Source organism: Hyperolius riggenbachi, chromosome 2 (assembly GCF_040937935.1).
Source record: "Hyperolius riggenbachi isolate aHypRig1 chromosome 2, aHypRig1.pri, whole genome shotgun sequence".
Taxonomy (NCBI): domain Eukaryota; kingdom Metazoa; phylum Chordata; class Amphibia; order Anura; family Hyperoliidae; genus Hyperolius; species Hyperolius riggenbachi.
Window position 1 is genome coordinate 348373716 of NC_090647.1, and position 16469 is coordinate 348390184.

At 43.7% G+C, this 16469-nt stretch overlaps 1 protein-coding gene across 1 annotated transcript in view; it reads left to right on the forward strand.

Annotated features, from left to right (window-relative positions):
* Positions 1 to 16469, forward strand: part of CTSE (cathepsin E) — a 76042-nt gene that overhangs the window by 40581 nt on the left and 18992 nt on the right. The window contains exons 5-6 of the mRNA XM_068265545.1: positions 3305 to 3504; positions 8771 to 8893. Coding sequence (XP_068121646.1) covers positions 3305 to 3504; positions 8771 to 8893 — 323 coding nt within the window. The remainder of the gene's footprint in view (positions 1 to 3304; positions 3505 to 8770; positions 8894 to 16469) is intronic.

A 16469-nucleotide genomic window follows, 5' to 3' on the forward strand; every position in this document is an offset into this window, starting at 1 on the left:
GCTCCACAGGTTTCTAATCGATTTCATGCTGAAATCAATTCAAACCTGTGTGCAGTGTATGGGCAAAATGATATCCCTCTTTGATCAGATTAGATCAGAGAGGGATCTATCTGTTGGTCGATCTGGTGGCCATCTATTAGTGTATGGCTACCTTAAAGTGGATCCGACATAAACTTGTACTCATTGCATAATTGTGTTCCTTTCATATAGTTTATATGGCTTTCCTCAAGCCAGATACTTTTTGTTTTTTGTTTTAATATTCTAATTCCCTATAAACTAAACAAGTCTCGCCCTCTGCTTCTCCAGAGAGCCTTGGCACTGTAGCAAGGGCTTATGGGAGCTCAGTCTGGGCAGGGGGAGGAGGAGGTTACTAGCCAGAGATTTCAGAGGCAGAGGGGAGGAGGGAGGGGAAAGGGAGTGAATTTGTCACAGGCTGAGAGCTGGAGATGCTATCAGCTTTCCTGTGTGTAATGTGACAAACAGAACATGGCTGCCCTCATTGTATCAAAGGAATAAATAATCATAAACTGTTGAAGCTAATTACAGCTAGATTTTCTGTGTAAACTATCTAAACTTTAGATAGGATATATAGACAAGTTACTTGTTAGAGTTAGTCATCTCATATCTGCTTTAAGATAACTATATGGAACCAAAAGGAACTATACTTTCAACCTTTAGCAGTAAAGAAACATCATCTGTGTAAAAATCTTAATTGCTCCATTGGCCACATTTATCCAGTGAAGAAGCTGCTATCTTGGTTCATGCAACATAATATTGATATAGTCTGTAAGCAACACGCTACTATTTATTAGATTAATAAATATACCCCTCTCTTTATTTTTAAATAAAAAAACAACAACACATGGCAGCAGCAATCAGAGACCACCAACATAAAGCTCTGTTGGTATGAAGAAAAGGGGGTAAGATTAATTTGGGTGCTAAGCTGTATGACTGCACAATAAACTGTTAAAGCTGCGCAGTGCTGAATTGTAAAAAATCGCCTGGTCACTAGTAGGGATGAGCGTAATGACCTAATTACGAATTTCCGAAATTTCGCGAAATTACTACAATTACGATTTTAACAGTAATCGGAATTTCGTAATTTTCGCAAATTACGCAAATTTTCGTAATTACGAAATTTAGTATTTTAAAGTTTGTATCCCTCTAGATGCCTAAAATGAATAGCACAGCCAGCCTCCTCCCTCCTCCCTCCTTCTCTCTCTCTCTCTCTCTCTCTCTCTCTCTAGAGATCTGTAGTATTTCAAAACCATACTCACATTCATGACATGTCCAGGGATCAAACCCAGGCCAACCACATGGAAGACAGCTATGCTCACCACCATACCACCAAACACACACTAAATAGACTGCTAACCTAAATCTTACTTGTAGACAGTCATATGAGACACATGCTGGGTGCAGGGCTTTGTGATTGGACCATGGACCATGCGATAGAGTGAGGTGCAAAAATGAAATCATGCCTAGCAGAGGATGGTTTCACAATGCTAAATGCTAGGCTGGCTGTGGTGCAATTGGTTAGTGCATCTGGCTGGTAACAGCAAGGTTACAGGTTCAATTCCATCCAGGCATGTCTTTTCCTTTTGCGTTCAACAGTTGTCCAAACAGAGCCAACAGAGCCCCAGATAGCCATGTAGAGTTAGGTCACAGCTAGCCTGGCTGTGGTGCAATTGGTTAGTGTGTCTGGCTGGTAACAGCAAGGTTACAGGTTCGATTCCATCCAGGCATGTCTTTTCCTTTTGCGTGCGCGCGCTGCGCCATTGAACCCCATGGGGTATTTTGCGTGCGTAAAACTTTACGCATGCAAAACTTTGTGCTCGGTGTTTGGACAACTGTTGAACTCAAAAGGAAAAGACATGCCTGGATGGAATCGAACCTGTAACCTTGCTGTTACCAGCCAGACACACTAACCAATTGCACCACAGCCAGGCTAGCTGTGACCTAACTCTACATGGCTATCTGGGGCTCTGTTGGCTCTGTTTGGACAACTGTTGAACGCAAAAGGAAAAGACATGCCTGGATGGAATCGAACCTGTAACCTTGCTGTTACCAGCCAGACGCACTAACCAATTGCACCACAGCCAGCCTAGCATTTAGCATTGTGAAACCATCCTCTGCTAGGCATGATTTCATTTTTGCACCTCACTCTATCGCATGGTCCATGGTCCAATCACAAAGCCCTGCACCCAGCATGTGTCTCATATGACTGTCTACAAGTAAGATTTAGGTTAGCAGTCTATTTAGTGTGTGTTTGGTGGTATGGTGGTGAGCATAGCTGTCTTCCATGTGGTTGGCCTGGGTTTGATCCCTGGACATGTCATGAATGTGAGTATGGTTTTGAAATACTACAGATCTCTAGAGAGAGAGAGGGGGAGAGAGAGAGAGAGAGAGAGAGAGAGGGGGAGAGGGGGAGAGGGGGAGAGGGGAGGAGGCTGGCTGTGCTATTCATTTTAGGCATCTAGAGGGATACAAACCCTTACAAACGTGAAAAAGTAAAATTTCGGTTGGACACACGAAATTCGTAATTACGGGAGTGAAATTTCGATTACGAAATTGTAAATTACGATTTGAAAATTAATTACGAAATTACGAATTTGGGTCGTAATGTTAAATTTCGCATTCGTAATAAAAGCAGTTCGAAATTTCGAAAATTTCAGCTCATCTCTAGTCACTAGCCTATGTAAGCCTGTGGTACTAGAGTGGTTAAAATTGACTTGATTAAGGTCTCATTTAACCCTTTCCCATAGCATGCCACATAAATATCAAGGGTTCTTTGTTTTGCAACTTTTCCTTTTATGGCCATGAAGAAGAGGATGATCATAGAGATGATCATGGAGGTCACATGATGAAAGACCACACAGTGTAGTCTCTTACACTGCATGGACTAGGGATTCAGAAATTAGTGCCTTATTTTAAGTAGACAGGAGGAAGTTGAAAGGTTCCACGTTGATGCACACAGGATGATACAGTAGTTTGTCTTCTAATAACTGTATTAGAATTGCAGTTGAATATATCCAGTCAGATTGTTGACATGATACAGAACAGTGCAGTTCCATGACTTTTATGATGTGCCAGTAGCTCAGCAATGGTAGAACAAACTGTAGCTGAAGTTAAGTAAGATTAATGGACCCGGACCAATTAATGTTTTTCTGTAGTCTGTAGTCATTTCTTGCATGAGATAAACTATAAGCACATTGGCGTCCATTTTAAATGTTAATGGTCATAAATATAGCTTCTTGTTCTTCAGCAATAATGTGTATGTTCTTACATCAATCTCTTCTTATAGGTTCAAGGTATAGCGGTGCAGAATCAGACATTTGCAGAAAGTGTGTCAGAGCCAGGAAGCACATTTGCAGATTCAAATTTTGATGGAATCTTGGGACTGGCATTTCCCAACCTTGCTGTGGATAATTGTGTCCCTGTTTTTGATAACATGATTTCCCAAAACTTGGTGGAATTACCATTATTTGGTGTCTTTTTGAACAGGTAAAATTTAAACAGAGAAAATTATAATTTTGTTGCAAATACTAATTAATGGCATATGCAACTGATCTGCTCTGTGAACAGGTATAGTCAGGGCCGGATTTACCATAAGGCACTGTAGGCACATGCCTGCAGGCGCCTGATAATGGAAAGACGGCTCACTCCCCTCCATGAGCGCCTTACTCCCTCCTCCCCTATGCAGAGTCCTGATGAGAGTGTAAATGAGAGATTACTTACCCGGTTCTTGGCATTCCACTGACCAGATCTCCCTTCAGTCAGGGGCACCTCTAGCTACTTAATACTGACTAGCAGGGTAGGAGGCGCCCAAAAACAAGAAGATCAGAAAATTTATTTAATTTTGGCAAAATATCCAGGCCAGGTATTTGGAAGCAGCTGGAATCTTTCAAGAGTAAAATATACAGAAGATAAGAAGATCTTACCTTCTAATGAGTGATGTCAAACTAGGCCGTTTTTCCTTTTATTTAGCACTTAATGGACAATGCGTTTCACGGCAATAACCGAATCGCTTCATTAGGTCAGTTCTGTGACCTGTGCTCTGATAGACATACAGGGCCTAGAGCTGAGCTCCCAACCTTTTGAGGCACACAACTGACCTGATGAAGCGCTTACTATTGTGAAACAAGTTTTCCATTAAGTGCTAAATAAAAGAAAAGAAAAAACTTTTTGGAAAACTACCTAGTTTGACATTTCTTATTAGACGGTAAGAGCCTCTTATCTTTTGTATATTTAGCTGGTTCCAATACCTGGCCTGGACATTTTGCCAAAAGAAAATTAATTTTCTGATCTTGTTTTTGGGCACCTTCTACCCTGCTAGTTTGTACTTGTACCCCTCACCTTAGGGGAAATAATCTTGATTGATTTGTATACACCTTTTGGAGCTGCAAGCGCATCTACACCCCACAACGCCAAGTGAGGCCGGTACTTCTGCACATGCACTTCTAAGTTGTTGCCTTCACAGTAAGGGAGAAGTGCCAGCTGGGACAACCAGCACACTTGCAGTGCAGTTTTCAGGGTGTTTATAGATTCATGGAGGGTGAAGTATAAGGTGCCAGGACATCTGTGCCTGTGGGCTCATGGGAGGTAAATCAAGGCCTGGGTATAGGCCTTGATGTGATGCTGTAAAGTAATCCCTGGGATCACATGAGAGCTGTTTAATCTAAGTTTTGAACTAATTTAATTTGTTTACAAGGATATTGATTCTTTTTAACACACATTTGTACTGATATAATTCAGAGCACATGATGTATTCATTATCCAAATATTCCATTACAAAGAATCATATTTATAATTAAAAAATGTTTTCCCAATTTTATTCTTCTGTATATGATCTTTCTGTTTCGATATATTGCTACAATTGCTCACTCCCAAGCTATAGCCATTTCCTACCTTTATTTAGTCAGCAGGCACCAGTCAGCCAATCTGGTGTACTGTTAAACAAACACCCTTTGCCTGCTGTACCAAATCTAGCAGGAATTGCATAAATTAGGTAGCATTCAGTTGGGAGGCTTCGGTTGGATGTAATCATATATTACATCGCTAGCAGGGACAACCAGCACACTTGCAGTGCAGTTTGGCGGGTGTTTATACATTCATGGCTCGTCTCCCACACGGTCCACTCCCTAAACACTCACCTGTCAACCGTATCCTGGAAGCTGCAAAAAAGCAATTTAAAATCACAAACACTGGTTCTGATGACAGCCATGGGCCCCAGACTCTCTCACTGACCAGGGCCCCCACACCACCATGCGATACCCAGAGGAAAGTGCCGGCGAGCCTTGGATCTCTCACCACCAGGGAATTCACCCCCACTGCCTCTGAACTGAATTCTAACTGCAACACACACAATTGTTGACTCCCAACTAAAGCCATTTCCTACCTTTATTTGGTCAGGAAGCACCAGTCAGCCAATCAGGTGTACTGTTATACACCCTTTGCATGCTGTACCAAATCTAGCAGGAATTGCATAAATTAGGTAGCATTCAGGTGAGAGGCTTCGGTTGGATGTAATCTTAGATCACATCGCGAGCAGGGATGCCCCGTGCAGGCAGGTCTCCTGCACAGTCCCCTCCCTAACCACTCACCTGTCAACCGCATCCTGGAAGCGGAGTGGTCAGGGAGTGGACCGTGCGGGAGACCTGCCTGCACTAGGCATCCCTGCTAGCGATTTAATCTAAAATTACATCCAACCGAAGCCTCCCACCTGAATGCTACCTAATTTATGCAATTCCTGCTAGATTTGGTACGGCAGGCAAAGGGTATATGACAGTACACCTGATAGGCTGACTGACGCCTGCTGACCAAATAAAGGTTGGAAATGGCTTTAGCTGGGAGTCAGCAATTGTGTGTGTTGCAGTTAGCAATCAGTTCAGAGGCTGTGGGGGTGAATTCCCTGGCAGTGAGAGGTCCAGAGCTCGTCTGCACTTTACTCTGGGTATCGCATGGTGGTGTGGGAGCCCCGGCCAGTGAAAGAGTCCCGTCCCCCGGCTGTCGTGCGAACCAGTGTTTGTGTCGATATGTGGCTCGTTAGGAATTTCCAAACCTGACAGTAAGTTCAAAATGCCATTTTTTTTAGCAGTTTTGGCAACACTACTCTCTATGCTTTGTTAGTTGTACAGTTGCTATGAGGATGTCCAGACACTCCCGCCTTGCTGCAGCAGTTACTGCTGCACATGGCACAAGGCTTTTTAATCAATTTATTCACCTGGACTAAAGGCCTGTACCAGGGGAGGACTGGGACCTTTTGGTGTGGGGGGAAACACAAACTAGAGGTCTATTATCATGAAAGCCCCAAACCAAATGACATCACACACGCACCCCATGTCGTAAATGCCAGTAGTCACGTGGAGCACCAATGCGGAAATACAGAAAGAACACTCTAGGGACTGCGTGACAGGTAAAGTTGTGGTTATCGCATGCCGTGATTATCGCACCTGACAACCACATTGGCCCGAGATTTCCCAACATCTCAGATTGATACATTCAACCAATTTCCACCCAAAATTTTTAGCCGATTCGATAATATCAAAACGGTTGGTGGGAACAGTGATTTGAAAAGCGATTGGCTATTGTTACCCTATGAGAGTGTTCTCACAGCAGCGTTGTGATTTTTTTCAAAATCACAAACACACTGCATGAAGCATTTTTTGGAGCGATTTATTCAAAAATCACGCTGAAAATCGTTTCATAAAATCGCACTCACAAATTGCTAGCGATTGCTGTTGCGATTTTGCATTGCACTAGCCCAAAGGAGGAGTGGAGAGAAATTGAGAATAGCCTGAGATTGAGCAGAGAGCTCATCTGTATTGCAGTCCCACATCAGACAGAGGCTACTTGCCTGTAATAGGACACCTATCCCTGCCAGTCTCTCACATAAGTCAGTAAGCAGCCCTCCTGGAGTCTAGGGACTGTCAAAAACTTTTCAACTTGTTTAACACCTTATCAGCACATGCAGTCATTATCACAATCAGGGCAGAGACCAGAAAGATTTTTCCCACAGACCCTCCAGGCAAGCCCTGCATCATGCTGTGATTATTTACCAGCGTGCATGCCCGTCCTCTAATTGCACTTTTATCAGCTAGTCTGATGTTTCACATTGCCTTACAACAACAAACCTGTTACCTGAATACACCGGGCACCTGACCGGCCCTAAATCCCTGAATGAAAGGTGGCCTGGGGGGAGATTGCCCCCCTTCCCCCCTGGCCAGTCCGCCCCTGGCCTGTACACACGCTAGAATAAAAACTCAACCAAGACGACTGTCTACGAGGCCTCAAGTGAGAGTCTAGCACATGCGCAGGTTTCCCACATCGGATTTCAAAACAACAGTGATGAACATATGGCAAACAACCACATGGTGTTAGCAATAATCATGCCCATTAGAAGTTGCTTGCTTGTATGCTGCAATGATCATTAATGCCATATACTCACGGGCAGCATTTCTGGCCTGTCGCTAGCATACGGGAGCGTGTGCGCGACAGGCCGGCGACAGCTCGTCGCCAGGTCCCTCCGCATACACACGGCGGAGGGACCTGTCAACTGACGCGAAGGAAGCTGTCGCTGAAGTTCCTCCCCTCGCCGGAAGCTCAGGGTATTCCCTGCTGGTTGCTGTCGCTAGTCCTCATACTCACGCAGACTAGCGACAGTTGCGGCAGAGTTGCGGCGGCAACTGTCGCCGGGCGATTGACCACGCCAATCGCCTGGCGACAGCAGCGACGAGCGACGGTTCAGGGTGCGCGCCCGTGCAACGCCTCATACTCACGGGCGACAATTGTAGCCCGTGAGTATGGGCCATTAGAGCAATACACACTGGGCTTAATTCATCGGATGACAGCAAATTTCGACATTCCTGTGTTTCTATGCACATAAAAACAAAGCCATTAACCCTTGCAGCGTATAGAACCAAAACAAGAGCCAAGCTTAAAACACTGAGTTTTTCTCAACAAAATTGGAAACCTCCTAAAATGTATTTTTTGTATTGTGTGTATATAAAATATTGACAATAAACTATTTATTTTCAGTTTACCAAGAAAAGTGTATTGCACAATAAGCCTAATACAAAATCGTTGAAATTACTTTTGAAGAACCATGATATCTTATTACACATGTCATTTGAAGATCATAGCAAACAAATGACAAGAAAATTGTATAGAAATATAAAACGTATATAAGTAATATCCAAATGATCATGCAATGCCAATTTAAACAACATAATAGTAAAATATAAAATGATTTATAAAAACGACACAAGAATCGTTCATGTAAGCGGCCTGAACTCCTCAACTAGCATAAAGCAAACCTGCTCCAGAAGAAGGCTGTCTATACTCAGACCATTTCTGCCCATCAAACTGGAATTTTGGAAAGGTTAAAAATGAGCAATTTAGGCACAAACTATTTGATTCGGCCAATAATGATAACTGTGGATACGGATGTATTTAAAGTTACCTTAAAGTGGGATCATAAAACTAGTGGTAAGAACAGAATTATCACTATTCCTGTCCACTTACTTGTCATATACATGGCAGCATTGTCCTTTACTGCATTCATGAAGCTGGATTTCCTGGTATGGAAATCCAGCTAAGTCTTGAACCTCCTCACACAACAGTGCAGTAGCAGTGGTAGTGACACAAGAGCACTATTCTTCATTTTTTTAACTTTTTCCACTATTACTGTTGTCTTATGTTAGTAATCCCCACTGAATGATGTAACGCTGAAAGAGTCAATATAACAGTTGTTTGCATCCAATTTTACCAGAGATCCTAACTCATCAGAAGGTGGAGAACTGGTTTTTGGGGGCTTTGACACTTCCCGCTTCTCTGGTCAGCTAAACTGGGTGCCGGTTACTGTTCCCGGATACTGGCAGATACAAGTGGATGCGTAAGTATATAAAATGTGTCTTCAGACTAATATCTACAATGAGTTTAAATGGACTTTTGGTAACCATATGTGCATTTTGAACATAACGTAGTACATTACTTGCGTGATGATTTTTTTTTTTTTTTAAAGGCGTTTCTTGTTCAGACATAATCATATTTGTTTGGACGATGTATGAGTTCATTGAAACTCTGTATTATCAATTACAGAGTTTTAGTAGCAATTCAGTTGTAATTCAAGGCTATTTTAGGGTCCTATAAAGTGAGACATTCTGGTAATCAGAACAGAGACTTTAGCGTAAAACTCTACGAAAGAGGAACATTTTATTATAATTCTCCTTTATTGCATATTCATGATTGATAAGTCTAACTACAATGTTTCAGATCTTAAAGCGGAATGACACCCAGCATTTCTACTTTGCTCTAATAGATTATTTACAGCATATTATATACAACCAGCATTTTTTTTTTACTAGAACTGCATTCAAAGGGTTAACACAGGCTTTAGAAGCTCACAAACACAGTGAGACAAGCATAAATGCTTTCTGATTAAGTTAGAGGATGAATAAAGCAGTTATAAATAAAATGCAAAGTCAGCTCTCAGAGTAAAATGAGTTTATTTTAGTAATGTATCATTTCTAAATGAATACTAATACTTATGCACAAAATCAAATATGCTAACCCTATGGCATATAAAAAGTAGGAAAACATGTTTTTATTGAATATTATGTCAGGGTTTTATACCGCTTTAAAGCACACCTGAAGTAAGAGCCATATGGAAGCTGCCATATGTATATCCTTTTAAACAATGCAGATTGCCTGGCAGACCCACTGATCTCTTTGGCTGCAGTAGTGTCTGAATCACACACCTGAAGCAAGCACGTGACAAATCCAGTTAAACTTCAGTCAGAAATATCTGACCTGCATGCTTGTTCAGAGACTATGGTTAAAAGTATTATGGCTGGTACATACCATGCAATTTCCCGTCAGATAGATGGTTCAAAACGATTATTTCCAACAAGTCCTATCAGGTTTCGATCATTTTTTTGATCGATTTTTGATCGGAAAATTGATCAGAAAAATGATCGGAAATCAGATAGGACCTGTCTGAAATAATCGATTTGACCCATCTATCTGATGGGAAATTGCATGGTGTGTGCCAAGCATTAGAGGCAGAAGATTGGCAGCACAGGCAGGCAATGTGCATTGTTTAAAAGGATATACATATGGCAGCCTCCATATTGCTCTCACTTCAGCATCTTTTAATAAAGCATGGGGAAAACAGAAAAGAGGAAATCTTCACAGAAACATTAGGATACATATATTGGAGTTATCGTCGATGACTTTTGAGGATGCAAACATATACAGCCAATAAAGTATTGGAGCATAAAGGCTAAGTAGCCCTGGGCACATGTGCTATTGACTTTTTCTGCTGAGTTTTCTCCAATGGGATATTTTCACACCTTGGGCTTGATTCACAAAGGGGTGCTAACTGTTAGCACGCTTGTGAAAAGCCCCTTAGCATGCCTAAACACACTTTGCGCGCGCTAATTAGCACTCGAGGGCTAAGTTTCACGTTAGAGCGCTAAGTTTAGAGCTGCCCAGTGCGTGCGAAACGTTGCACCGGGTGTGACAAAAACGGCGCACCCGATGCGCCCAAAACATCGCATTGAATACACCCTAAACGTTGCATGGGTGCGACGTTTAGGGAGCATCCAATGCGACGTTTTGGGCGCATCGAGTGCGCCGTTTTCGTCGCAGCCGGTGCAACGTTTCGCACGTGCTAACTAGGTTAGCACCGCTTTGTGAATGAGGCCCCTTGTCCATAAAATACCTCTTAAAGGACGTACGAGGCGAAATAGGTTAAAAAAGGTAATTACCTGCATGAAATATCAATGCACGGAGGACACCATCCGCGCCCTCCGTGTCTTTCTGCCGGGTCCCCACAGCTGAATGCCCCCCCCGGGCCGGTCCCGACCCCACAGACCAGGTCGGGCTCTCCTGCCTCTTCCAATATGGCCGACGGAGCTAGCCGCGGCTGCGCAGTCCGCATATGCTCGAGTGCGGCTGCGCAGCTCTAGGGCAAACCCCCCGATCCACGCTACAGGCTATTTCCTGTTGTCCTTTAACCACTTGAGGACCACAGTCTTTCTACCCCTTAAGGACCAGGCACTTTTTTCCCATTCAGACCACTACAGCTTTCACGGTTTATTGCTCGGTCATACAACCTACCACCTAAATGAATTTTACCTCCTTTTCTTCTCACTAATAAAGCTTTCTTTTGGTGCTATTTGATTGCTGCTGCGATTTTTAGTTTTTATTATATTCATCAAAAAAGACATGAATTTTGTCAAAAAAATGACTTTTTTAACTTTCTGTGCTGACATTTTTCAAATAAAGTAAAATTTCCTATACATTTGAGCGTGAAAGTTATTCTGCTACATGTCTTTGATAAAAAAAAAACATTCAGTGTATATTTATTGGATTGGGTAAAAGTTATAGCGTTTACAAACTATGGTGCCAAAAGTGAATTTTCCCATTTTAAAGCATCTCTGACTTTTCTGACCACCTGTCAGGTTTCATGAGGTGCTAAAATTCCAGGATAGTATAAATACCCCCCAAATGACCCCATTTTGGAAAGAAGACATCCCAAAGTATTCACAAAGAGGCATGGTGAGTTCATAGAAGATTTTATTTTTTGTCACAAGTTAGCGGAAAATGACACTTTGTGACAAAAAAAAAAATTCCATTTCTGCTAACTTGTGACAAAAAAAAAAATGAAATCTGCCACAGACTCACCATAGCCCTCTCTGAATACCTTGAAGTGTCTACTTTCCAAAATGGGGTCATTTGTTGGGTGTATTTACTGTCCTGGCATTTTGGGGGGTGCTAAATTGTAAGCACCCCTGTAAAGCCTAAAGGTGCTCATTGGACGTTGGGCCCCTTAGCGCACTTAGGCTGCAAAAGGGGTCACACATGTGGTATTGCCGTACTCAGGAGAAGTAGTATAATGTGTTTTGGGGTGTATTTTTATGCATACCCATGCTGGGTGGGAGAAATATCTTTGTAAATGACAATCTTTTGATTTTTTTTACACACAATTGTCCATTTACAGAGAGATTTCTCCCACCCAGCATGGGTATGTGTAAAAATACACCCCAAAACACATTATACTCCTGAGTACGGTGATACCACATGTGTGGCACTTTTTTGCACCCTAACTGCGCTAAGGGGCCCAAGTCCAATGAGTACCTTTAGAATTTCAAGGTTCATTTTGAGACATTTGTTTTCAAGACTACTCCTCGCGGTTTAGGGCCTCTAAAATGCCAGGATCAATTTCCGCTAACTTGTGACAAAAAGTAAAATCTTCTATGAACTCACCGTACTACTAACGGAATACCTTGGGGTGTCTTCTTTCTAAAATGGGGTCATTTGTGGGGTTCCTATACTGTCCTGGCATTCTAGGGGCCCTAAACCGTGAGGAGTAGTCTTGAAACGAAATTTCTCAAAATGACCTGTGAAATCCTAAAGGTACTCATTGGACTTTGGGCCCCTTAGCGCAGTTAGGGTGCAAAAAAGTGCCACACATGTGGAATCGCCGCACTCTGGAGAAGTAGTTTAATGTGTTTTGGGGTGTATTTTTACACATACCCATGCTGGGTGGGAGAAATATCTCTGTAAATGGACAATTGTGTGTAAAAAAATAAAAAAAAATTGTCATTTACAGAGATATTTCCGGCACATTTTTGCACCCTAACTGTGCTAAGGGGCCCAAAGTCCAATGAGCACCTTCAGGCTTTACAAGGGTGCTTACAATTTAGCACCCCCCCCCCCACACACACTTGCTAGGACAGTTAACAAACCTCCCCATTTGGAAAGAATACACACTAAGGTATTCCATGAAGGCCATGGTGAGTTCATAGAAAATTGTATTTTTTGTCACAAGTTAGCGGAAAATGACATTTTGTGAAAAAAAAAAACAAAACCACAATTTCTGCTAACTTGTGACAAAAAATAAAATATTCTATGAACTCACCATGCACCTAATGGAATACTTTGGGGTGTCCTCTTTCCAAAATGGCATCTTTCGTGGGGTCTGTCCTGGCATTTTAGGGTCTCTGCAATCATTACATGTATGGCCAGTATTAGGAGTTTCTGCTATACTCCTTATATTGGGCATAAGGGTAATGCACTCTGGGCTGAAAGGAAAAATGAACGTCAGACAATCAATCAATCAATGTGGATGAAAAAATATCTGCCAAAAAAATTTGAAAAAAAAAAGGGGAAGGCGTCTGCCAGGACATAGGAGCTGCCGCCCCAAAAATCCAAACCTACCAGCTCGTATGCCCTGGCAAACCCGATTTATTCATTCACACCGATCGATGTGGATGAACAAATCATTGCCAGAGTTCTTTTTTGATACAAAGTGCTTGCCAAAGCATATGAAACCCCAACACCGCTCCTCGGCTCATATGCCTCGGCAAACGTATCTTTTTGACTGCGGAGGAGAACTCTCGTCCTGCAGCGCTGCATGCACCGATTTTGTGTAACCTGACAGAAGCACAATGCTTCTGTCAGGATTCACCATCAGTGCTGCAGCTGATTGGTCGGTCTGGATAGAAAAAAGAGAGAAGAAAAAAGACAAAACAATACAAAAAGGAGGGGAAGGCGTCTGCCAGGACATAGGAGCTGCCGCCCCAAAAATCCAAACCCACCAGCTCGTATGCCCTGGCAAACCTGATTTATCCATTCACACCGATCGATGTGGATGAACAAATCATTGCCAGAGTTCTTTTTTGATACAAAGTGCTTGCCAAAGCGTATGAACCCCAACACCGCTCCTCGGCCCATGTGCCTCGGCAAACGTATCTTTTTGACTGCGGAGGAGAAATCTCATCCTGCAGCGCTGCATGCACCGATTACCGATAACCTGACAGACGAGCAATGTTCTGTCAGGATGCACCATCAGTGCTGCAGCTGGTTAGTCGTTCGCTCGGTCCACCTGGAAGGTTAATGGATGGAAAAAGAGAAAAAAAATACAAACAAAAAACAAAAAACAAGCAAGCAGCAAAGCAATTACTTCATTAACAATAATAAACTTTGAACTTTTTTAATCAAAACCTTAACATTGCGAACCAAACATTAACTTTTTTGCTTACCTGTTGTTTTTTTTGTTTTGTTTTTTAACTTACCTCCCAAGGACAAACCTCTCCTCCCCCATGGGACAATGTGCGAAGTGCAAATCGCACAGAGTTGTGGCGAAGTACATTACGCAATTTGTCCCAAGTGAAAGGAGAGGTTTCTGGCAGCCCTGTGTATTAGGGTCTCTGGAAACCCGATGTTTGGTTTCACACTGCATATTGACATATCCGGTGGGTCGAGTAGCAATCGGCCTAGTAATGAACTGCGTCGCCATAGACTAACATGACTTCCAGGCCGATCGATATTGCCACAGAAGCCACGCAGTAACGTAGGCATGCACTAGCGTTAAGTCAAGCACTTCCGGCGTAGGGGGGGACCCGCAAAGTGTGACTTTCGCTAGGCATTTTGCCCTAACGCATCGCAGCAGTGTGAAATAGCACTGAGAGACCCTTGTGTGCCTACCGCTGTGTCTGGAGTTCCCTACTCTCTAATAGTGTACCTGCTCATGGTACCTCTCAAAACACTCCCCTAGGCATAGGCCAGGCTGTTCAGGACAGTTGGGACAATAAACAGTGGTGTCACGCCTTATTCCAGCCCTGCTGCAGACACGACAACGTTTTCTTCGGATTCGGTGACCTGGGGTACTCGGAATTGGATAGGCGTAATGCCTTCCATGCAGCCGGCTAGTTGCATCTTGGGGTTGGGCCACGGCACCTCCTGGACACAGGAGTTCCATCACGATCTGTTTATGAAATTGAATAAACGATCCAGTTCTCCTAGCTTTCCTGTAGAGAACAAAGCTGTTTTAAATTGCCAATTGAATGAGGTAAAAAGACACTTTTTTTATACCAGCGTCTTGTTTTTCGGGCAACTAAATAGGGTGCTAACCTCTGGTCATTGAAGTCCACCCCTCCCATGTTAGTATTATACTCGTGGACGACAAGGGGTTTTTCAATGACCTCAGTTCGCCGTTGAATTTCAACTGTCGTGTCTGCGTGAATGGTGGACAGGAAGTAAACCTCCCTCTTGTCCTTCCATTTCACCGCGAGCAGGTCGTCAGCACACAAGGCGGCCCTCTGCCCCCGTTCAAGTCTGGTGGTAATGAGCCATTGAGGGAAGCCCCGGCGACTAGGCCGCACGGTGCCACAGCATCGGATTTTTTCTATTTTTAAGTGCTGAAAGAGGGTCACACTTGTGTAATAATTGTCCACAAAAAGATGGTACCCCTTCTGGAACAAGGGTGACACAAAGTCCCACACAACCTTTCCACTGCTCCCCAGGTAGTCAGGGCATCCGACCGGCTCCAATTTTGAGTCTTTTCCCTCATAGACCCTAAAATAAGATGTATAGCCTGTGGCCCTTTCACAGAGCTTATACAGTTTCACCCCATACCGGGCGCGCTTGCCTGGGATGTACTGTTTGATGTGAAGGCGTCCGGTAAAACGTATGAGGGACTCGTCTACGCAGATGTCCTGGTCAGGGGTATAAGCATCTGCAAATCTGGATGACAGGTGGTCTATAAGGGGTAGAATTTTGTGGAGCCGGTCAAAAGCAGGGCGGTCACTTCAATGACAGGTTTCGTTGTTACTGAAGTCCAGGAAGCGCAGGATGTTCTCAAATCGTGCCCTGGACATGGCAGCAGAGTACAGGGGAACATGATATGCTGGGTCCGTAGACCAATAAGACCGCAACACATTCTGCTTTACTAGTCCCGTGTGAAGGAGAAGGCCCCAAAAAATTTTAATTTCGGAAACTTGGACTGGTTTCCACCGAAAAGGCTGGGCAAGGAACTTTTCCGGATTGGCGGTTATATATTGTGTGGCCTTACGGTTGGTCTCTGCCACAATTAAGTCTAAGAGATCCTGGGTGAAGAACAGAGAGAAAAAGTCTAGGGCCGATCCTAGATTATCTGTCTCCACCTGGACTGCAGACTGGGCGGTGAAAGGGGGAAGTACGGGTACGGCGGAATCAGGGGATTGCCAATTTGGGTTTGCCAGCACCTCTGGTAAACTAGGGGTAGTACGGGCCCGTCTTCTTGGTGGCTGCGACTGGGATCTTACTGCACATGCCACCGAACCAGTTTCAACTTTAATGCTGGTGCTTGCCACTTCACCAGGGTCTACGGAAGTACTGGTTCTAGGTCCAGGAGATGTTGTGCTGCTGGTGCCTACCCCACCATGAAATCTCAGACCAGCACGAACACCACTCTGCTGCCCTTGAGGCCGATCCTGCGCCACCTGCGGTCCAACAACATGGGGTGTGGTACGCCTGGCTCTAGCCGGGACTTCAACCTCGTCATCACTATCGGTCAGTGAGCCACTGCTCAATTCAGGTGCAAACTCTGACCCGGAAGATTCGTCGAATGAGGCGTCCCAATCATCCTCATCCGACTGGGCCATGTACCTGAGAACCTCATCATCGGAATACCCCTTTCTTGC